Source organism: Oncorhynchus clarkii, chromosome 23 (genome assembly GCF_045791955.1).
Source record: "Oncorhynchus clarkii lewisi isolate Uvic-CL-2024 chromosome 23, UVic_Ocla_1.0, whole genome shotgun sequence".
NCBI classification, from domain to species: Eukaryota; Metazoa; Chordata; class Actinopteri; order Salmoniformes; family Salmonidae; genus Oncorhynchus; species Oncorhynchus clarkii.
In genome coordinates this window covers 16,455,623-16,481,112 of record NC_092169.1, presented here as the reverse complement: position 1 = coordinate 16,481,112, position 25,490 = coordinate 16,455,623, and the positions used below count along the sequence as shown (strand labels likewise).

At 39.3% G+C, this 25,490-nt stretch overlaps 1 protein-coding gene across 1 annotated transcript in view; it reads right to left on the bottom strand.

Moving 5' to 3' along the window:
* The window catches only part of LOC139381503 (glutamate receptor ionotropic, delta-1-like), a 451,280-nt gene that overhangs the window by 21,662 nt on the left and 404,128 nt on the right, over positions 1-25,490 (bottom strand). The window contains exons 10-13 of the mRNA XM_071125103.1: positions 25,079-25,276; positions 23,747-24,068; positions 14,357-14,495; positions 6,432-6,627 (exon numbers count right to left, since the gene is read on the bottom strand). Of these exons, the coding sequence (XP_070981204.1) occupies positions 6,432-6,627; positions 14,357-14,495; positions 23,747-24,068; positions 25,079-25,276 (855 nt within the window). The remainder of the gene's footprint in view (positions 1-6,431; positions 6,628-14,356; positions 14,496-23,746; positions 24,069-25,078; positions 25,277-25,490) is intronic.

Here is a 25,490-nt window from a genome sequence, read left to right as displayed (position 1 = left end):
TCAAATTATGTCAATTAGCCTATCAGAAGCTTCGAAAGCCATGACCTAATTTCTGGGAATTTTCCAAGCTGTTTAAAGGCACAGTCATTTTCTGACCCACCGGAATTGGGATACAGTGAATTATTAGTGAAATAATCTGTCTGTAAACAATTGTTGGAAAAATTATTTGTGTCATGCACAAAGTAGATGCCAAAACTATAGTTTGTTAACAAGAAACTTGTGGAGTGGTTGAAAAACAAGTTTTTAATGACTCCAACCTAAGTGTATGTAAACTTCCGACTTCAACTGTACAGATGTGCTCCCACATAAACACACACGTGTCCAATGGTCACCAGCTTTTATCACAAACTTAACCACAGTCTCTATTTTCAAGTCCATGACACTCAGTCATTGCTGTTCACTGTGGCGTTAGCTAAAATTAACTAGGTAGTTTTCAGTAAGAGTGAACATGGCACATCTGTTTTCTTAGGGTATAAAGCAGTTGATCACTTGACCATGACTAATGAACAGTAACAGGACCTCTAAAATCCTTTCGGAGTGAATATATATATTTCTCTGTTTATCCTGGCATTTTCCCAAGAGTCCCAGGTATTCCAAGGTCATTATTTAACAAATAAAACCCTTCACAGCCTGTCTGTACACACAATTTATTTACACAAGGTTTTGAACGAAAACTCCCAAACTAAACTTCATAAAGTCAGAAAATAATAATTTTCTTGTCATTTACCATTCGAACAGTATCTCAGTTCAAATCACTATGATACTTTTGGTTTTATGACTTTACTCTTTTTAGTATAACTAACATTACTGTTCATCCAACATGATTTTGTTTTAAGTACAAACTCACTAAGCAATTACCCCCTTCACTAAGTATCCGGTTTAATAACTGGAAAATAGCTCAGGCTACTATGTCTGTGTGTGAGTGTACCTATGTACTACTGTGAATATTCTCAATTAGCATTCACACTGAACATTATCTCAGTTCAAATCTCTCTGAAACCTTTGGTTGAATTACTCTCCTTTTGTCAAAACATATCAACAATAGTTATAGTTTTTGAATGTATACAGTGCCTTAAAGTATTCACACCCCTTGACTTTTTCAATATTTTGTTGTGTTACAGCCTGAATTTAAAATGTATTCAATTGAGATTGTGTCACTGGCCATCACACAATATTCCATAATGTCAAAGTGAAGTTGTTTTTAGAAATGTTCACAAATTCATTAAATTAAAAGCTGAAATGTTTTGATTCAATAAGTATTCAACCCCTTTGTTATGACAAGCCTAAATAAGTCCAAGGGTAAAAATGTGCTTAACAAGTCACACTCTGTATTCAAGTGTTGAACAGGATTTTTGAATGACTACTTCATCTCTGTACCCCACACATGGAGCGGGTCAAGAGCTTCAAGTTCCTCGGTGTCCAAATTACTAAAGACTTAAAATGGTCCACAGACATGCACAGCCATGAAGAAGGTAAGACAGCTTCTCTTCCCCCTCAGGAGGTTGAAAAGGTATGGCATGGGCCCTCAAATCCTCAGGTTCTACAGCTTTGGCCCCTTTTTTTCCCCCTTCACGCAAATCACGGGGTTCTGGGTCTGTTCCCGGGAGAACAGTATATCATTCACGTCGGGCTCGTCTGACTCGTTAAAGGGAAAAAAAAGGATTCTGCCCGTCTGTGATGAGTAATCACAGTCCAGATGAAGCCAGTGACTGATGTTGTGTACTCCTCAATGCCATCGGAGGAATCCCGGACCATATTCCAGTCTGTGCTAGCAAACAGTCCTGTAGCTTAGCATCTGCTTCATCTGATCACTTTTTTATTGATTGAGTCACTGGTGCTTCCTGCTTTAATTTTTGCTTGTAAGCAGGAATCAGAAGGATAGAATTATGGTCAGATTTGCCAAATGGAGGGCGAGGGAGAGCTTTGCATGTGTCTCTGTGTGTGGAGTAAAGGTGGTCTGGAATTTGTTTTCCCCTCTCGTTGCACATTAAACATGCTGATAGACATTTGGTAAAACAGATTTAAGTTCCCCTGCATTAAGCTACCAGGAGCGCCGCCTCTGGGTGAGCGTTTTTCTTGTTTGGTTATGGCGGAACACAGCTCATTCAATGCAGTGTTCATGCAAGCCTCAGTCTGTGGTGGCATGTGAACAGCTACGAAAAATTCAGATAGAGTATCTCATGATAAGCTGTGAACCACACTACCTCAGGCGAGCATTAGCTTGAGCCTTCCTTAAATATCGTGCACCCGGTGTAATTTACAAAAAAACATAATCCGTTGCCCCTTGTTTTACCAGATGCCGCTGTTCCATCCTGCCGGTACAGTGTGTAACCAGCCAGATGTATGTTGATAGTGTCGTCATTGAGCCACAACTCCATGAAGCATAAGACATTACAGTTTTGATAGTTTAATCTTCAGCGTAGGTCATCAATTTTATTTTCCAAAGATTTTTTTTGCCAGCAGAATGGAAGGAAGTGTTTTTTTTTCTCGATCGCCTACGAATTCTCAGAAAGCAGCCCGCTCTTTGGCCCATTTTTCTCCTCCTTCACAGGGATCTGGGTCTGTTCCCGGGAGAGCAGTATATCATTCCCGTCGGGCTCGTCTGACTCGTTAAAGAAAAAAAAAGGATTCTGCCATTACGTGATGAGTAATCGCAGTTCTGATGTCCAGAAGTTATTTTGGGTAGTCAGTATATGAATCTTATCTGTTAGTAGGAAGTTATTGATTTCATGAAAGTTGTTTAGTAGGCTAGATATGTTAATATGGGATATTGTTTTTATTGCTTTACTTAGAGGTAGACATGACAGTGATATTTATGTTTTACCACAGGGTGAACTACGCAGTGGAATTTTCTACTTGAGCAAACCCTCTCAGTGCTAACAGTATAACTCAGGTTCATAGGCTCATGATTACTGCTGACAATAGCTGTAGGATTGACAGAGACATTTAGGGGAGATACAGGGACATAAATTAGGTTACTTACTCTATGACCGCCAACACCCCTGGGACAATGTACATTTGCAGCAGCACCATGACAACTCGGCGACACGATGGTAGAGATTATCTGAGCAGGGTCACATATCTACCTCTATCACTTCAGTATCCCTGCACATTGTAAATATGGTACTGGAACTGACTGACCCTGTATTTAATATGCCTAATTTTTCTTGTTCTTATTTCTTTTGATCTACCTTATGTTATTTTGATGTTTTTTTTTTTAAAGCAGACATTGAATATCCCTTTGAGCATGATGAAGTTATTAATTACACTTTGGATGGTGTATCAATACACCCAGTCACTACAAAGATACAGGCCTCCTTCCTAATTCAGTTGCCGGAGAAGAAGGAAACCGCTAAGGGATTTGACCATGAGGCCAATGGTGACATTAAAAGAGAGAGTTTAATGGTTGTGATAGGCGAAAACGGAGGTTGGGTCAACAACATTGTAGTTACTCCACAATACTAACCTAAATAACAGAGTGAAAAGTAGCTTGTAGAGAATAAAACATATTCCAAGACATACATCCTGTTCGCAATAAGGAACTAAAGTAAAAATGTAAAAAATATGGCAAAGAAATTTCCTTTTTGTCTTGAATAAGAATGGTTATGTTTGGGGAAAATCCAACATATCACTGAGTACCACTTCATAATTTCAAGCATGGTGATAGCTGCATCATGTTATAGGTATGCTTGTCATTGACCAGGACTAGGGAGTTTTTTAGGATAAAAAGAAACGTAATAGAGCAAAACACAGCCAAAATTCTAGAGGAAAATCTGGTTCTGTCTGCTTTCCGACAGACACTGAGAGAAATTCACTTTTCAGCATTACAATAACCTAAAGCACAAGGCCAAATGTACACTAAAGTCGCTTACCAAGACTACATTTAATGTGCCTGATTGGCCTAGTTACAGTTTTGACTTAAATCGACTTGAAAATAGCTGTCTAGCAATGATCAACAACCGACAGAGGTTGTAGATTTTAAAAAAGAGGAATTAGCTAATAACGTACAATTCAGGTGTGCAAAGCTCTTAGATACTTACCCAGGATGACAGCTGTAATTGCTGCCAAAGGAGATTCTAACATGTACAGTTGAAGTTGGAAGTTTACATACACCTTAGCCAAATACATTTAAACTCAGTTTGACAATTCCTGACATTTAATCCTAGTAAAAATTACCCGTTTTAGGTCAGTTAAGATCACCACTTTTATTTTAAGAATGTGAAATGTCAGAATAATAGTAGAGAAATCTTTTTGCAGCTTGTATTTCTTTCATCACATTCCCAGTGGGTCAGAAGTTTACATAAACTCAATTAGTATTTGGTAGCATTGCCTTTAAATTGTTTAACTTGGGTCAAACGTTTTGGGTAGCTTTCCACAAGCTTCCCAAAATAAGTTGGGTGAATTTTGTCCCATTCCTCCTGACAGAGCTGGTGTAACTGAGTCAGGTTTGTAGGCCTACTTTCTCACACACTTTTTCAGTTCTGCCCACAAATGTTCTGTAGGGTTGAGGTCAGGGCTTTGTGATGGCCACTCCAATACCATGACTTTGTTGTCCTGAAGCTTTTTTGCCACAACTTTGGAAGTATGCTTGGGGTCATTGTCCATTTGGATGACCCATTTGCGACCAAGCTATAGCTGATGTCTTGATATGTTGCTTCAATATATCCACATCATTTTCCTACCTCATGATGCCATCTATTTTGTGAAGTGCACCAGCCACACCTGCAGCAAAGCACCCCCACAACATGATGCTGCCACCCCCGTGCTTCACGGTTGGGATGGTGTTCTTCGGCTTGCAAAACTCCGCCTTTTTCCTCCAAACATAACAATGGTCATTATGGCCAAACAGTTCTATTTTTGTTTAATCCGACCAGAGGACTTTTCTCCAAAAAGTACGATCTTTGTCCCCATGTGCAGTTGCAAACCGTAGTCTTGCTTTTTTATGTCGGTTTTGGAGCAGTGGCTTCTTCCTTGCTGAGCGGCCTTTCAGGTTGTGTCAATACCGGTCTCGTTTTACTGTGGATATATATACATTTGTACCTGTTTTCTACAGCATCTTCACAAGGTCCTTTGCTGTTGATCTGGGATTGATTTTCACTTTTCGCACCAAAGTACTTTCAGCTCTAGGAGACAGGACGTGTCTCCTTCCTGAGTGGTGTGCCGGCTGCGTGGTCCCATGGTGTTTATACTTGCATACTATTGTTTGTACAGATGAAAGTGGTACTTTCAGGAATTTGGAAATTGCTCCCAAGGATGAACCAGACTTGTGGAGGTCCACATTTTTTTCTGATTTCTTTAGATTTTCCCATGATGTCAAGCAAAGAGACACTGAGTTTGAAGGTAGGCCTTAAAATACCTCCCAGCTACACCTCCAATTGACTCAAATTATGTCAGTTAGCCTATCAGAAGCTTCCAAAGCCATTACATAATTTCCGGGAATTTTCCAAGCTGTTTAAAGGCACAGTCAACTTAGTGTATAAACTTCTGACCCACTGGAATTGTGACACAGTGAAATAATCTGTCTGTAAACAATTGTTGGAAAAATGACTTGTGTCATGAACAAAGTAGCCAAAACTATAGTTTGATAACAAGAAATTTGTGGAGTGGTTGAAAAATGAGTTTTAATGACCCCAATCTAAGTGTATGTAAACTTCCGACTTCAATTGTATTGACTCATGGATGTGAATACTCATATTTCTGTACTCCATGTTCAATAAATGTGGAAACATTTCTAAAAACATGTTTTAACATTTTTAATGATGGATTATTTTTTGTAGATGGCTGAGAAAGTATATTTATTCCATTTTGATTTCAGGCTGTAACACAACTTGTTGATTAAGTCAAAGGGGATGAACACTTTCTGAAGACATTGTAACTAAGATTGTTGTTCATCCAACATGCTTTCATTTTAAGTACAGAAACACAAAGCAATTTACCATTACACCAAGTATCTGCAGAACACTACAGATATTGCCTCAACTAATTGCAATTAGAGGTTCAAAGATTCCTGAGAGTCAATGACAAGTGTGTGTGACTAGACTCTGTTATAACTAATTTGTTTAATTACTGGAACATTTCTCAGGCTGTTGTGTGTGTGTCTTAGGCTGTGAGATATTCACTTCAGCGTAACCATTAACTTCTAATCAGGAAAAAATAAATAAAAAATACACTATTCAATAATAGATTAACAATTCCATTTACTCCCACACCTCCTTATGAGTAGAGCCAAGTAATTGTCTCTCTACGGACCTCATAGTATGCCCAGCATAGATCTGTTTTTGTGTGTGTGCTGAAAGGTACTTTACCTTGTATAGCTGTATTGATTCAGAATTAAACATCCTCATTTATTCTCACTCATTTAGAAAAACTTTCCTAAGTGGCTACAGTTTTCTGGAATCAATTAGTTTAGACCCTGCAGTCCCTGAGCTCACCTTGCGGATGCCTTCAGATGGGCTGGAGACTGAGTGTTCGTGTCCGTTATTCTTGTTGATGGTTCTCCAGAGCTCAGCGAAGGTGCTATCCTGCTCCAGAGCGTTGGTGCCTTTGGCTCTGAAGTACTCATACACGGCTGAGTCTCTCACTGTTCCGTAGGCTAGGTCCATCTGTTTGGACAAGTCCTGGAATGTCCTGTCGAGGCAAACAAAGGACATGGGTCACATGGAGGATAAGTAGTCATGTGCTTTTGGAGGTCGCCCTATGCGACCGGAATGATGCATTTGTCAATATTTTATTTTCAAGCATACACAGTACACTGGATTCCTACTACTAGTTCCCTTCACAAATGCATACAAGAAGCAACACTAATCTAATGTGTTAATTCAGGTATTCAAATGTTTTATATTCAGTTTAACTTGGAGTACCACTACATAAATAATAGTAGATAATTGCAATTCAACCACAGTCAAATCTTGCCTTAGCACTTGAAGTTGTGCCTAAGTATCTTCTCAAATCCTCTAACGTACAGGAAAGCAACTAATGAGCAAAACAATGCAGAGGTGTTAAGTGCCAAATGTTGATGGCTTATCATAGGAAATAAGAACAGAATATGGCAACAAAAAAAGGAACAAAAAAGGATGACAGAAAGGACAATCGGATAACAAAGTAAGTACTCTATCATGTAGGAACTCTTCCTATCCGTGCAATCTGTGGAAGCATTACCATGTTTACCTCTCAATACTACAAGGATGACGCAAGTGAAGATGTCATTGTTAAAGTCATTACTTAATTATTGAGTTTATTTACCAATTCTGGGGTCAATTCGACTAATGGTTTGTTAATATTTTCAGCGTTACTTTCACAATGTTTCACATTGATTGTATGCATAATTTAAATGTAACATTAATTTGGATGAGACAAAGTCCACTTGATCAATTGATTTTTTTTATTTCACCTTTCTTTAGGTCAGTCGAGAACAAGTTCTCATTTACAACTGTGACCTGGCCAAGATAAAGCAAAGCAGTGTGACAAAAAAAACAACAGAGTAACACATGGGATAAACAAACGTACAGTCAAAAACACAATAGAAAAATCTGTATACAGTGTGTGCAAATGAAGTAAGGAGGTAAAGCAATAAATAGGCCATAGTGGCGAAGTAATTACAATTTATCAATTAACAATGGAGTAATAGATGTGCAGATGAGGATGTGCAAGTAGAAAACAAATAGTTATTGCTCTGGTAGCCTATGGTGCCAATGACATCTATACTGCCAACAACTAGTCTGGTGCAGCCATCTAAGGTTGCAGTAACTTTATATTCGCACAGCTTCTGAGGACATACATAAAGTTTACATAACAAATGTCATGGCCCCATTTCCATTAGTTCAGTTCTTATAGCTCTGCTGTACTAATGTACATTTATAGGTACATTACGGTCATATTTGAATGCAAAAACTACTCAAAACCATTCAAATCTGGATTGAATCGTATGGATGGTTCATGAGGAGAAGATGGTTTTGTGCATTAGCGTTACATATGCAAATAATGAGTTAATAGTTTCCCTGTTTTTTCATAGTACTAAGTTCAGTGAGGTTCATGTTAGGGACATGATAGCGATGACACGTTTCAGGTTGATAGGCAACTGTGGATTGTATTTACATTGGTTTAAATCAGTGGTCCCCAACCAGTCAATCGTGATCGACTGGTCGATCTTCAAGGCATTCCTTGTTGATCACCAAACATTTCTGTGAAAAACCCAACGTTACAGTCTGTGTTGTTATTCAGCACTGTCAACACTTTGTTTAACACGTTTATTAGTGTATTGTCCCTACTGCAGTTGCAACAAATGACTATAGCAAAGTATTCCGATAAGCTTGTGCTGTTATTATTAGCAGCTTGTCTTTTTTAATATCAAGAAATATTTCACTTTCTCTGGTCATAGGAGTAACATGAATTGGTGCATGAGAATTAATGCCGTGCGACTTGAGTTTTGCCATCAGTTGGAAGACGGTCCCCTTTTCTCAGAGATAGCAAGGAGAGGGGAGGGACAGCCTCACCGCTGCTCTCTCCCTCCCCTCAGACTGACCATCAGATGCAGGCCATCAGTCCAGTAAAAAATATGAATTATTATGCTCACTCAGAAATACAACAAATTATCTATTACCAGTATGATCATATTTAAAAAAACATAATTTCAAAATGGTCTGAGAAGAACAACTTTGGCAGGGCAAATCAAGCATAGCCAATATATTGTATTTGTATTTATTATGGATGGTCAAGGACCGGATGTTGGGAAAAGCTTGTATTTGTATTTTATTACAGATCCCCATTAGCTGCTGCCAAGGCACCAACTACTCTTCCTGGTGTCCAGAAAAATTAAGGCAGCTTATACAATTTTAAAAACGTTAATATACATTCACAGAATTCACAACACACTGTGTGCCCTCAGGCCCCTACTCCACCACTACCACATATTTACAGTACTAAATCCATGTGTATTGTGTGTGTGTGTGTGTGTGTGTGTGTGTGTGTGTGTGTGTGTGTGTGTGTGTGTGTGTGTGTGTGTGTGTGTGCGTGTCTATGTTCGTGTTGCTTCACAATCCCCACTGTTCCATAATATGTTTTGTATCTGTTTTTTTAAATCTAAATTGTACTACTTGCATCAGTTACTTGATGTGGAATATAGTTCCATGTAGTCATGGCTCTATGTATTACTGTGTGCCTCCCATAGTCTGTTCTGGTTGACTTGGGGACTGTAAAGAGACCTCTTGTTGCATTTTTTGTGGGGTATGCATGGGTGTACGAGGTGTGTGCCAGTAGTTTAGACAGACATCTCGGTGCATTCAACATGTTATATCTTATAAATACAAGTAGTGATGAAGTCAATCTCTCCTCCACTTTGAACCAGGAGAGATTGACATTAATATTAGCTCTCTGTGTACATCCAAAGGCTAGCCGTGTTGCCCTGTTCTGAAACAATTGCAATTTTCCAAAGTCCCTCCTTGTGGCACCTGACCACATGACTGAACAGTAGTCAAGATGTGACAAAACTAGGGCCTGTAGGACCTTCTCTCCATCTTAGCTACTATTGTATCAATATTTTTTTACCATTACAGTTTACAATCTAGGGTTACTCCAAGCAGTTTAGTCATCTCAACTTGCTCAATATCCACTCCATTTATTACAAGATTTAGTTGAGCTTTAGAGTTTAGTGAATGTTTTGTCCCAAATACAATGCTTTTAGTTTTAGAAATATTTAGGGCTAACTTATTCCTTGCCACCCACTCTGAAACTAACTGCAACTCTTTGTTAAGTGTTGCAGTCATTTCAGTCGCTGCAGTAGCTGACGTGTATAGTGTTGAGTCATCCGCATACATAGACACTCTGGCTTTACTCAGTCAGTGGCATGTCGTTAATAAAAATTGAAAAAAGCAAGGGGCCTAAACAGCTACCCTGGAAAATTCCTGATTATACCTGGATTTTGTTTGAGTGGCTTCCATTAAAGAACACCCTCTGTGTTATGTTAGACAAGTAACTCTATATCCACATATTAGCAGGAGGTGTAAAGCCATAACACATACGTTTATCCAGCAGCCGACTATGATCGATAATGTCAAAAGCTGCACTGAAGTACAACAAGACAGCCACCACAATAATTGTATCATCAATCTCTCAGCCAATCATCAGTCATTTGTGTTGTGCTTGTTGAGTGTCCTTCCCTATAAGCGTGCTGGAAGTCTGTTTACTGTGAAATAGCATTGTATCTGTTCAAGCACAATTTTTTCAGGAAGTTTACTAAGGGTTGGTAACAGGCTGATTGGTCTGCTATTTGTATTGGGCCTTAAATCTTTTTTTTTAAAATCTGAGCAATAGATCTCTGCTTCAATTTTAAGTGTTGTGAGCTGACCACTGGTTAAAATGGACATGTAAATTGTTATTTATGATTTGTCAATTCAGCCATCTTTTGGCTAATCGCTTAGATTTTTTTTGTGCATATTAGCATACAGTACCAGTCAAAAGTTTGGACACACCTACTCATTCAAGGTTTTTTTTTTATTTTTTTTACTAATTTCTACATTGTAGAATAATAGTGAAGAAATCAAAACTATGAAATAACACATATGGAATCATGTAGTAACCAAAAAAGTTCCCACATATGCTGAGCACTAGTTGGCTGCTTTTCTGTCACTCTGCGGTCCAACCTATCCCAAACACTTCAATTGGGTTGTGAAGGCCAGGTAAAATGTAACCTTTATTTAACTTAACAAGTCAATTTAGAACAAATTCTTATTTACAATGACGGCCTATCACAGCCAAACGCAGACGATGCTGGGCCGATGGTGTACTACCATATGGGACTCCCAATCACAGCCAGATGTGATACAGCCTGGATTCAAACCAAGGACTGTAGTGACACCTCTTTCACCGAGATGCAGTGCCTTAGACCACTGCGTCACTCGGGACTACCGTATTTGCTAATATGCATCTACAGGTATAGTGGCCATCTTTGTATGCATCAATGTTATTTTCTCAAACTCTATAGGGACTATTTTGATGAGTGCAAATACCAAAGATCTGACTTTCAGTCCTTGAGAAGAATTGTTTGTATGATTATTTTAAGTATTAACTTTACATTGTAAAAAAAGTTATTGTTAATAGTTTCCTTTTTTAAAGATATCAATGCCAAACTTAACATGGTTCACAATGGTAATGTATTTGTATTTGTATACTTCAAGTTGATAGGCCCTTGTTGAGTGGATTTAAATGGACATGTGAAATCTGATTTCTCATTAATTTAGCCATCGCTTAACCAATCCCTTAGCTTTTCTCAAACTAAGTTAAGAGATGTATCTTGGGCCTACATACCAAATTACTGTTTATTGGATTTACAGATATAGTATCTTCATTTGAGCCAGTTTCCTACAGCAGGAAAATAATCCTGCAGTTAAAGGAAATGTGAATTATTATGTGAATTACAATTAATGGACATTTTTTCTAAGGGTTTATACATTTTTCACTAGGGAAAATCAAGTCTGAGATTTCAAAGTTGAAATTACAAACTGTAGATGCCTTTGGGCCAGCATCCCTGTGGAATGCTTTCGAAACCTTTTTAGAGTCCATGCCAAGACAAATTGAGGCTGTTGTGAGGACAAAAGGGGGACTCAGTATTAGGAAGATCTTCCTAATGTACACTTAGTGTATATTATATGATCAAAATAATGGGAAAACATAGTTTAATACTAATAGAATTGAGATAAAAAAATTGAGAGCTTTTGATAAACAAGTAATTTCTTAAAAATCTCAAAGATAGAGGTCAACATTATTGGTAACCCTAATACCTTTCAATACCTCACCCTGCGAGGATAACGGCACTGAGCCTTTTTTTCTAAAATGTTTTATGAGATTGGAGGAGACATTTGGAGGGATATCAGACCATTCCTTCATAAATAATATTTCCAGATCCTTGAAATCATTTGTCTGTACTTGTGGACTTCCCTCTTCAATTTAAAAACCAGACTGAGACATTGCAAAATTTTGATTTTGTGGTCAATTAACCATTTATTTTAGGATTTTGATGTGGGCTTGGGGTTATTGTCTTGCTGGAAGATCCACTTGAGGCCAAGTTTCAGCCTCCTGGCAAAGGCAACCAGATTTTTTGATAAAATTTCCTGGTACTGGGTAAAGCTCATGATCCCGTTGACCTTAACAAGGAATCCAGCACCATTAGAAGCAAAATAGCCCCATAACATCCACCACCATTTTTTACAGTAGGCATTAGGTTATTTTCTGCATAATCTTCCTCTGACGCCAGACCCACCACTGGTGTGCATGGTCAAAGAGCTCTATTTTCATGTCTCAATTGGTTGGAAGAGCATTTGGAAATGTTTTGGCGAAAACCTCCCTGACAATGCTGCTATCATGAAGTTACTCAGTACTGTCTATTTTGGTAAGGTTTCTCGAAGGTTTTAATCTAAGGGACATTTTACTGTGCATGTTTTCCTCAGTGCATTTTTGACTGTATTCCAGACCAGGTCTAATAACTTGCCAATTGTCTATATGTTTTGTATGCCACACAAATAAACCCTTGTTACTGGAGTTTCTCATATCGTTCAGCAGAGAGACATCATCAATCTGAAGCAATACATTTAATCACAGTCCTTTAATCTCACCTTTCCACCCTGAGGCATGGTGATTATGCTCTCTGATGTTTAAATAAAGAATGATAAGTAATTATCACACCAGTTTATTACATTTAGTTTATGGAATGATTCAAGAAAGCAAATGTTGGCTGATGGAGCTAACAGCATTTATCGATTAAATCTTTCCTGCCACTTACACACATTAACACTTTGATTTACACACGCACATATGAACGCATGCATGTACGTACACACACCTTTTTCCTTTTTACTAGAGTCTTGATTTGGCCCCAAGACAATACAGATATATCTTCTGTAATTTTCTCCTTCCTCTGTGTCATTTCCACTCTAAACAGCTACAGCTGAAGTCGGAAGTTTACATACACCTTAGCCAAATACATTTAAACTCAGTTTCACAATTCCTGACATTTAATCCTAGACATTTAATCCCAAAAACTCATTGTTTTAGCAAGTAGGATCACCCCTTTATTTTAAGAATGTGAAATGTCAAAATAATGGTAGAGAATTATTTATTTCAGCTTTTATTTCTTTCATCACATTCCCAGTGGGTCAGAAGTTTACATTAACAATTTAAAGGCAATGTTGAGTTAACTTGGGTCAAACCTTTTTGGGTAGCCTTCCACAAGCTTCCCACAAAAAAGTTGAGTGAATTTTTGCCCATTCCTCCTGAATGAGCTGGTTTAACCGAGTCAGATTTGTAGGCCTCCTTGCTCACAAACACTTTTTCAGTTCTGCCCACAAATGTTCTATAAGATTGAGGTCAGGGCTTGTCCATTTGGAAGACCCATTTGCGACCAAGCTTTAACTTGAGATGTCTTGAGATGTTGCTTCAATCAACATTGAAGGTAGGCCTTGAAAAACAACCACCTCCAATTGACTCAAATGGTGTCAATGAGCCTATCATAGCTTCTAAAGCCATGACATCATTTTATGAAATTTTCCAAGCTGTTTAAAGGCACAGTCAACTTAGTGTATGTAAACTTGTATGTAAACCCACTGGAATTGTGATACAGTGAATGATAAGTGAAATAATCTGTCTCAACAATTGTTGGAAAAATTACTTGTCATACACAAAGTTGATGTCCTAACTGATTTGCCAAAACTATAGTTTAACAAGTGTGGAGTGGTTGAAAAACAGTTTTAATGACTCCAACCTAACTGTACATAAACTTCCGACTTCAACTGTATACAGAGACATAATAATTGTGTCTGAGCAGTAGAAAGATGTCGTCTACAAATATTCTTATTGATTACTAATGGGCACGTTGTTTGGGGGTACAGATGATTGAACAATAAGCCGTGATATAAAGGATCTAGGTGCTATTTAGCATTCTCCCCAGTAACCAACATGTTCTATTTAGACAGGAGTGTGCTAAATTGGATTTATTAACAAATAACATTTGGACTGAGGAGGGAAAACTTATTTTAAGGAGTGGGTTAGGAATTACAATTGTCTGTCAGTGTGTGTGAATCACACTTGGTCCATATTTATGGGCTTGTATAAGAGAGACACCATGTCAACAGCCTGCCCAACTTGAGTTTATTGGTATGTCTAATTTTGCCTAAATGGGTGAGATCTAACCCACAAAGACAAAAAACATCAGGAAATTGGCAGTGCAGGTCAATGCTGGAAAAAGTAAGACATACCAGTATCCTTGCCAGTTGAAGACACTTACCACCAGAAAATCACCACATCATTCAATGAGTCTTAAAGATAGAAGGATACACTGTACAACAGGGTTGATAAGTTGATAACGTACCGAACAGCGTTGTCCATGCGGGATACCGTGAGGTAGGCTGCCAGGTTGGCCGTGTAGGATGAACACACAATGAGGGTGAAAAGCCACCAGCTGCCCATGACGATACGTAGAGCCACAGAACCCAGGATGGAGTCTCCCCCTAGAAACACAAGATAAGTTAGTATGTACTGTATGAAGTCTTGAACAATATTATGTGGATTTGATTCATTGTTTGTGATATCACAACTTATTGCACCATTACTCTGCCGGTTTTGTTTTAGCCTGTTGATCCTAATGATCTGGTTGATTTTTTTTATAATGGAATTGTATTTTTCAGGACCTCTAAATTATTCTGCTCTCTCTCGCCTGTCTCTGTATCATAGCACTTCATCGTGCTCTTTCTAACTGTCTCTGTCAATTTCGGTCTCTCTTTTTAACCCTCTTTCTACCAAATACTTTTCCTCTCATTCCCTCTCTAAATGCTCCACCACATTACCACTGTTTGCCCAGGCAGCTAGCTGGCTCTCTCTTCCTGTAGCAGAAGACTAAGCACCCTGTCTCCATACATGGCCAAAATTCACAGAAAGCGGACGAGGAAATGTCAATGTGAATTATCATTTTGAAGAGTAAAGCCACAGAAATGTCATCTGAGAGATTCAGGTTGTGAGAAAAAAAGCATACATTTGTCTCCAAGTGTCACTATCAATGATGTACCCTTAGGACTTTTTCAAAAAAGAAAAATAAGAAAAACAGAGTAATATTGTGTTCATGCGGCACTAATACCAAGGTCAAGAGGTTCTAGAAGATTTTTTTCATAGAGGTGTTTGTGGAAAATCTAAATGCCATAGGGTTATATAAAAATATATATATATATATATATATATATATACACAATATATATAACAAATTAATAAAAACCCTGGAATGAGTAGGTGTCCAAACTTTTGACTGGTACTGTGTGTGTGTGTGTGTGTGTGTGTGTGTGTGTGTGTGTGTGTGTGTGTGTGTGTATATGTGTGTATATATATATATATATATATATATATATATATATATATACATATACATACAGTACCAGTCAAAGGTTTTTACACACCTAGTCATTCCAGGGTTTTTATTAATTTGTTCTATTTTCTGCTTTGTAGAATAAGATAGTAGTGAAGACATCAAACTATGAAATGACATACATGGAACCATGCAGTAATAAAAATAAGTGTTAAACACATCAAAGTAAACGTTATATTCTTCAAAGTAGCCACCCTTTGCCTTGATAAAAGCATTGCACACTCTTGGCATTCTCTCAATCAGCTTCATGAGGTAGTCACCTGGAATGCATTTAATGCATTTGTATTCGGGTTGCGAAGGGTCGGAAATGTTCCAGTAAATTTCCTGAATGTTTCTTTTTTGTGGGATACACAAGGCAATTCAAGGTCTTGTGGCATATTTTGGTTAAACTATCCCGAATTCAATGGAATTGCAACTCTCTGCATGCACAGTGCATTCTTCCATCACATGTGCAGCGCACTCTTCCATGACATGTACAGCTGATTCTCAAGATCTTGCACACTAATGAGATGCTATTGAGCCCACACTACTACATTGTCTGAGCCAAGGACACAATGCTTTCTGGTAAGTTTTGATTACAATACTGGGTGGGGTGAATATATTTTATATGACATACATGCTTTTTTGTTAACTAGTAAATAGTACCCTACAGCAAAGTGTGTTTAAATAATTTCTAACTTGTTAACTTCTGCTAGTTAGATTTTCCTACCATGTGGGTTTTAGCTTGCTTGAGCCTTCTAACTGAGGAGTGTTAATTCACCTGTTTCCATACATGTTTAATTTTAAAACATTTATCTTACAAATGAGTTTAATAGAACAGCTTAACCCTTGTGTTAAGGGTCAAAAATGACCCGCCACTAAGTTAATTTTTTAGGGATAGGAGGCAGCATTTTCACTTTGGATGAATTGCGTGCCCATAGTGAACTGCCTCCTACTCTGTTCCAGATGCTAATATATCCATATTACTATTGGATAGAAAACACTCGGAAGTTTCTAAAACTGTTTGAATTATGTCTGTGAGTATAACAGAACTCATATCACAGGCAAACTTCCAAACAGGAAGTGGAAATTCGCCTATTCACATCCCAGTAAGATATGGATCTGTTCGCACTTCCTACGCTTTCCACTATATGTCAACAGTCAGTAGAAGTGGAATGAAGCCTCTAGTGTGATGTGGGGCCGGATGGCAGCTATTTGAGTCAGTTGTCTGGCAGAATGCCAGTTCCTGGTCATGCGCATTACTCATGATATCATCATGCGTTCCATTACTCTGTAGACAAAAACGAATGCTCCGGTTGGAACGTTATTGGATATATATGATAACAACATCCTGAAGATTGATTCTCTACTTAATTTGACCAGTTTATTCGACCTGGAATATAGCCTTTTGAAGTTTTCGTCCGAGTTCGCCTAGACCGGCGCCAGCGCTAGCGGAACCTGTGTCCTAGACAGGTTTAACAGCAGAGAAAACCTCCTAAATTATATATTTTTAATTAGAACTTTGACGACTTCTCCTAGAGTGGCGCCAACATCAAAAAAAGCGAAACATCGCCTTTATTTCCATGAAAGCTGTACACAACCAGGGTACGAAGATTGTCTTAGGGTCATTTTGGACCCGGCAGTTATAAAATCATTACCACGCCAATAAGAAATTGAGATTGTGTGCTACTGATTGAACTCAGACAAAACTAAAATTGTCTTGTGCATGTGCAGCATCTCCCCTCCAAGTTCACAGACAATATTTAAAAATTCAGACAAAATAAAAATGTCATGAAAGCATTGTTCACTAATGAGGAATGCAGGCAGAGGCAATACAGGTGCTGCAGATGACAGTCCCCCTGGTTCTCTCTTTGCCGAAGCAATGAGTGCACGTTTCAGTGCCCAACAGGTTGTAGATCAGATTTTTTTCAGATGTCCAGGAGGAACTAGAGAACAATTATTTAGAAGAGGAGGTATCTGAAGAAGAAGAAGATGGGGAAGAATACAACCCAGAGCATGATGCATCATCTTCAGATGAAGAAGAAATCCACACATTTTTGTCAAAGAACAGCAAAATAACATGGTCCTTGTCACCATATGACAACCGATGGCAGCACAACATGTCAATAGGATGACCCCAGGGCCCACAAAACATGAAGTTGCCCATGGCTAAGAGATTGCCTCAACATTCTACAAGTTCATCACACCAGTCATCGAAAAAAATCATCCTGGAGATGACAAATGTGGAGGGTTTCCGTAAATATGGAAAAAACTGGAAAAGGATGGATGAGATTGACCTGCGTGCCTACATAGGGCTGCTAATCTTAGCGGTGTGTATAGGTCCCGAGGTGAGGGTACATGTAGTCTCTGGGACCCAGAGAGAGGAAGGGTGATTTCAGTCCAGACTTTCAGTTGCATCGTGCGTTCATTACACACAGAGTCAGGGTATAGGCAACAGTTCTGGCCGCCGGGCTCGTTGCAAACTAATTTGCCAGAATTTTACGTAATTATGACATAATATTGAAGGTTGTGCAATGTAACAGAAATATTTAGACTTATGGATGCCACCCGTTAGATAAATACGGAACGGTTTCGTATTTCACTGAAATAATAAATGTTTTGTTTTCAAGATGATAGTTTCCAGATTCGACCATATTAATGACCTAAGGCTCATATTTCTGTGTGTTATTATGTTATAATTATATCTATAATTTGATAGAGCAATCTGACTGAGCAATGGTAGACACCAGCAGGCTCATAAGCATTCATTCAAGCATCAATTTTGTGCGTTCTGCCAGCAGCTCTTGGCAATGCTGCAAGCATTGCGCTGTTTATGACTTCAAGCCTATCAACTCCCGAGATTAGGCTGGTGTAACCGATGTGAAATGGCTAGCTAGTTAGCAGGATGCGCGCTAATAGCGTTTCAAACGTCACTCGCTCTGAGACTTGGAGTAGTTGTTCCCCTTGCTCTGCATGGGTAACGCTGCTTCGAGGGTGGCTGAGCCCAGGTAGGAGCGAGGAGAGGGATGGAAGCTATACTGTTACACTGGCAATACTAAAGTGCCTATAAGAACATCCAATAGTCAAAAGGTATATGAAATACAAATCGTATAGAGAGAAATAGTCCTATAATTCCTATAATAAGTACAACCATAAAACGTCTTACCTGGGAATATTTAAGACTCATGATAAAAGGAACCACCAGCTTTCATATGTTCTCATGTTCTGAGCAAGGAATTTAAACATTTTCTTACATGGCACATATTGCACTTTTACTTTCTTCTCCAACACTTTGTTGTTGCATTATTTAAACCAAATTGAACATGTTTGATTATTTATTTGAGGCTAAATTGATTTTATTGATGTATTATATTAAGTCAAAATAAGTGTTCATTCAGTATCGTTGCAATTGTCATTATTACAAAAAAATAAATAATAATAAAATCGGCCGATTAATCGGTATCGGCGCTTTTTGGTCCTCCAATAATCGGTATTGGCATTGAAAAATCATAATCGGTCAACCTCTAACAGAGATCACTACTCAACTTTAACATCAGATGCTGCTGCCTATATACATAGAGATGGAATCACTGGTCACTTTAATAATGGAACACAAGTCACTTTAATTATGTTTACATACTGCTTTACTCATTTCATATGTATTCTATTCTACAGTATTTTAGTCAATGCCACTCCGACATTGCTCGCCCTAATATTTATATTAGGGATGCACGATATATCGGTGAACATATCGGAATAGGCCAATATTAGCTAAAAATGCCAACATCGGTATCGGCTGATATCTAGTTTAACGCCCCGATGTGCAAAACCGATGCCAAAGCTGACGTGCATACCTATATAACATAGGTACATGACGACCACGTAAAATTTTGCGCTATACGTGCAACACAGCATTCCTAAACTAGCCCACCAATGTCTGCTGTGTGGCTCGAGCAGTCATTTGAAAGAGTAACACAATTTCTACGAAACAACTAAAAGGCTACATCTATTAAAGCCAAGATAATGGAATTCATTGCCCTTGACATTCAACCGTTCTCTGTCGTAGGTGATGTTTGCTTTCGCCGACTGGTCGAACACCGGTACACACTACCAAGTACGCTATTTTTCAGATGTTGCCCTACCGGAGTTACACAGTAATGGCGTCACTGCTATTAGCTTCACGACATACATACTATGGAATGCCGTTTGGGTTTTTGCTTGTCAAAAAATATAAAGTAGCACTGTTAATGCTGTACAAAAGTGTGCAAACAAGAAACACCGGCAATGAACGATGTATTTACAATACCACGTTGGTAATGAAGCATAATTTGTTTGACCAACTTCTGGGGTAGCTAGCTTTAGCTTGGTACCTAGCTAGCACAAATACAACCAGCCTGAAAACAATGACCAGTAGAACCTGCAGTAATGTTCATTATTCTTAGCAATGATTTATGAATCCCTGTGAGTAAGTATTAGCTAGGTTGCCACTTGTTGTTCACCTACTGAAATTGAACTTCAGTTCATGAAAATAAATAGCTAGCCTGCTACTTAACCCTGTTGCCCACATCTAACATTATAAGCAGCCAGCTAGCTTCATCTGGTTAGTGAGGCTCGACCGCACTGGGTTATACATTGTGAAGCTAGCCACAATAAGGATTAGGCACAATCCTGGAATTTGCGATGTGCTTTCAAAATAAAAGTATGCAATTGACAGTAATGCAAATTAATACAAATAGTATAGTTATGCCATACTTTTATTTTGAAGGCTAACCGCAAAGTCCACTGTTGTGGCTAATCCTTATTGTGGCTAGCTTCACATAGATGGGTCTGACCACCTTTAATCAAATAATAATTGTCTTAGGAAAAAGGACAGAAACAGCATCTGGTCAGGGGGAAAATAACGACATCAATGCTGACACAAGGAACAAAGTGAGAAGCAGACAAATAAAGAGGGGGTAGTCAACAAAGCAATGGTGAGTCCAGGTGAGTCCAATGTTGCGCAGCTGTGCGTAATGATGGTGACGTGTGCATAATGAAGGGCAGCCTTGCACCCTTGAGCGCCAGAGAGGGAGAGCGAGAGCAGGGGTGACAGATCGAGCAAGGAACACAAACATTTCACTACACCTGCAATAACATCTGCAAAATGTGTGTATGTGACCAATAAAATTTGATTGCTATTATAAACTGGTTACAAACGCTATTATAACAGTAAAAATACATGTTTTGTCATACCAGTGGTATACGGTCTGAAATACCTTGGCTTTCAGCCAATCATCATTCAGGGCTCAAACCACCCAGTTTATAATTCACACCGAGGCTTTGTGGTTATGGAGAGGGAGTGTTGGAAAGATCTTTGAAATGGATGTAAATTAAACTGACTTGACTTTTTGTGTAATGAAAAGTAAATGTGTCTCCTTGTCTATGTAACAGACATTTGGGAAACTGAATGTACTGAACGCAAGCATGAAGCGGAAATACCAAAACATTCTACAGATGACCGAATCAGTGGATTCAGAGGAAAGATTTCTTATTGGAGAGAACTCCTTTTGACTCTGATACTGGCTAAGCTGACATGCCGGTAAGTGAAATCGGAAAGCTGATCAAGCTGTGATGTGACCGAATGCTCCAGACAAAGCATTCATGGGTCACTATGGAGGAGTTTTGGTTCCTGACTCAAAGGGAATACCCTGCAGTCTCCCCGCGAGCATTAAAACTCATGGTACCCTTCACCAGCTCATATCTGTGTGAAGCTGGATTCAGTGCTCCCGTCTACATTAAAACCAAATATCGATCCAGGTTGGATGTGACAACAGATATGAGGAGCTCACTGTCGACCACGCCCCCTGACTTTGAGACGCTCCGACACGACACTCGTCAAGCACATTCATCTCACTAGTGGTGGTGAAATAACAGGAATTATGTCAGACTAATTTGCACTTGACTGTCATAGCCCCATATTAAAAGTATGTGATGTTGAGCTGAGAACACTATCAGAAATACTGTTAGAATGTTTTGCAATTGACTGCCATAGCCCCAAATAAAAAAGTTAACATTAGCTGTTAATTACATACTTTTTTTACACATGGTTGGGGTCGCAATCATTTTCAGATATCAAATTGGGGTCGTGGGCCAAAGTTTTTTGGAAACCTCTGGTGTACACCTTCTCACAATCATCCACAGTAGCAGTCCTATTTACCAACACATTTACGTCATCCTCCAAAGACGTGAAAAGGTCAACAAGTGAAAATAAAAAAGTGAGGATTCCTAAAATATGGTGGGGCTTCGGCTTAAAAAGGCTGCCTGGCAAAGTGCTAGATCCGTGGTCACCAACGTTTTCTGAGTCGAGATCACTTTCGCAGTCAAAAAGCAAGCTGAGATCTACTGTTCAGATTATTATTTTTTACATTACCCTCACAACAGTTTTGTTGGAATGAGGTTTGGGCAGTAGGCCTAATACATTATCACAGCATATTGGCTATATGATTGGCCTGCCAATATTGTTATTCAGACAATATTATATTTCTCTAAGCGAACTTTGATAACAAAATAGATCAGTTGGTTTAGCACTTTTTTTTCTTATTTACTGGACTGATGGTACCTGCATCTGATGGTCAAGGAGGTCAAATCACGACGTCAGTAATCTTCAGGTTGAAAAGTCAGAGCTCTAGAAAGATGCCAGAGTTTCCTACTTGGAATTCCGAGTTGGATGACCACTCAAAAATTTTCCCAACCGCCTCTCACTGTCCCTGCTCTCTCCTTACTTTCCTCCAGTGAGACTGACCAGAGAGAGGGGACACCGTCTTTCACCTGATGGCGAAACTCAAGTCGCACCGCATCTGCCTCATAGACAAATTCATGTTGTTCCTGAGACCAGAGAAAGTTAAATATTCCTTAATATTAAAATCGACACGAGTTTCTAATAATAATAAAACGCAGGGCTATACTTGGCTATAATTGGATACTTGGCTACTCATTCATTGCAGCTGCAGCCCGAGCGGAAGTATGGAGAAGTGCGTTTTGTAATAGTGTAGAATAAAAACAGTGACAGTGCTGAATATAAACCTAAACATGAACTCACCCATAAAAACAGCAGCTCTTTGCTGTATTCGTTGACAGTCTCTCTTAAAAGTGATTAAATCTTACGTATTAAACTTGGCTGTTCCAGGGTCATGGAAGCTCTGTAGCCACGGTGATTTGAGCTATCCAATTGGGCAGCTCAGTAGGTGCACTCGATTTAGTCACAGATTTGGGTAGGCGTTGTCTCACGGGAACACTTTGTTTACCCGGTGCGCAGGAATTTTGAATCAAGTGCACCTACCGGCAACAGCTCAAAACGATTTTAAAAAAGGAGCACAAACCTTGATCGTTCATTGGCTTTTCTACAGAAATATTTAGTGATTTAGGAATGCCTTGAAGATCGACCAGTCGATCGCGATGAACAGTTGGCGACCACTGTGCTAGACACTGTTGAGGGTTTAACAGTGGTTGCTGAAGTAGTCATTTGTTCACAACTGAGATGCCTGGATCCGGACCAGACTCAAAAACCTGATATTCTTTGAGTCAAAGGCACCTTTAAAACGCTAGAGTGGGAAATGGGCTCCATTCTTCACATGAAACAACTCTGCTACCTGTATGTGTGGCATTTAATAGGGACAAAACAAAAGTATTTTCTATTGTTTTTATGTCTGGTTATACACTGACTCTTTCCATAAATGACCATGTGAATCCAGGTGAAAGCTATGATCCCTTATTGATGTCACTTGTTAAATCCACTTCAATCGGTGTAGATGAAGGGGAGGAGACATGTTAAAGAAGGATTTTTACATTTTTAAATCCTTTAAAACATGGATTGTGTATGTGTGCCATTCAGAGGGTGAATGGACAAGACAAAATATTGAAGTGCCTTTGAACAGCGTATGGTAGTAGGTGCCAGGCGCAACGGTTTGTGTCAAGAACTGCAACGCTGGTGGGTTTGTCACGCTCAACAGTTTCCCGTGTGCATCAAGAATGGTGCACAGCCCAAAGGACATCCAGCCAACTTGACACAACTGTGGGAAGCACTAGAGTCAACATGGGCCATTGTCCCTGTGGAATGTTTTTGACACCTTGTAGAATCCATGCCCCAATGAATTGATGCTGTTCTGAGTGCAAAAGTTGTTGCTAATGTTTGGTAGTGTATATCTGTCTATCTAGACATATATGGATCTATCTATCTTTGTGTCATACTGCTGCCAACGGTCAAAAGTCACTGTTTTGTTGTCAGTGATATTGTACCAAGTAAGCATTTTACTGCATATGAAGTGACTTTGATGCAAGATGCTGGTGTCCCCTCTTTCCTATCTTGTGATGCCACAGTACCAAGCTCACCTTGCTGCACAAAAGCTCCATAGACAATCCAGATGGCGCTCTGGAGGGAGGTGGACACAGAGGTGGCCTGGTGTCCCCCTGCAGGACGGACCGACTGAACCCGCCTCAGGATGAAGATCATGACACCAACCACGGGGATGGCTGCTGCGATGCATGCCCAAACGGCCAGGTCAAAAGGTGCCAGGAGAGAGAAGATATTGATCTTCTCCTCAGACTTCCTCATCAGAATCCCCACAGAGTAGTCCAAGTAGCGCTTGCTGAAGTCCACCACACTCTCCCTCTCTGGAGTTATAGTGATGGCTGATACTGCCAAGTCTGCTCGCTGTGCATGGATAGAGAGATAGATCAGTTACAGCCTTGAAAATACATTCAAGCTGTTGGTTCTGAGATAATACTCTGTTTGTTGATGTTTGCCATTTCATGGTCACAGAAAAAAAGTTATCACTGTAAAATAGCTGTCTGTTGTGGCTTTTTCCTTCGCTCTTTCCATTGTTATATGGGCTTGAAACTAGAACTATTTCACACAGCAGAAGGCCATGCAGACCTATAGAGGCCAGACAGATTCCACATGCCAATTAACTAAATTATTTTATTGTAAAGGCTAATCTCACATGACAGATTTACAGTACACATGTTGCTAGCATCTTTTTTTCTAATTTCACAGTGGTATCAACACTGGTTGTGGACACCTGCTGATATAGTGTGACCCTATGACACAAATCATGTCTGGATTGTTGGGATAAACACTATCTCAAGGCCATAATCAAAGATAAATTCTCCCTTCATGAAGTGATAATGTCCGCAAAGTAGTGTTAGCGTGACAGGCTGGAAAGTAGTTCACCTGGGCTGCATTCTCTGCAGCAAGTTCACTTACAGGAAATTACAGGGACTTACACATTGCACTTCAGTCTTACTTCTACCGGTGATTCTCTACTCCATTGGGTGATATAATTGTTCCTACCCACTCACTGCCCTACTGTTAGCATTGTTAGCCTGCTGAGTTGAAGCCCCTCCTGCACTGGTTACTGCTTTGTCTGGAGCAGCCTGATTGTCAGCCTGATGGCCAGACTGTAGTGGAGCCACTCTGATGCAAACATCATTGGCCTTAACAGATCTGCCACAATAGTGAGTCATCACACTGTGCAGTGACTATCTTTCCATGAAGACCAACACTATAATGGACTCCACTGTGTTAAGGCTACAGTCAGCTACTCAGGGAGGAAAGAACTGTGGCAATTGGGAAAAACGATGTCACCAGAGCAGTCAACAGCAAACTATCGATCAACCTCCAAAACAAACAGTACAAACTCCAGTAGTGGTAGACATACTTACCTTACTGATGAGCTCTCCTATCATGCCGTTCCAGGAGCCATTGAAGGTAGGGGTTCCATACTTTCCATCGGCCACCTGGTAAATCTCATACTTGAAGCCCAGGATCTTGCCCAGAGCATCCAGAACATCAATGGAGAAGCCTTTGTAGCGTTTAGGTTTCCCAAGAATGTTCTCAGCTACCATCACAAAGGGTTCCTCCTGTTGGATAACATATAGAACACAACATAATTTGGGTTTAGAAGTTCAACTTTACTTTGACTAAATGCCTTGGCTCAAAAACAGACAGATATAGAGTATTCATGCAGCCAAAAGTTTAAACACTACTGTAAATTTGACAAGTGTTTGTGTGCATTAAATCATAGTCCCATCATTTGTCAGAATGCCAAGGTGGTTCATAAACGGGTCCAGTTCT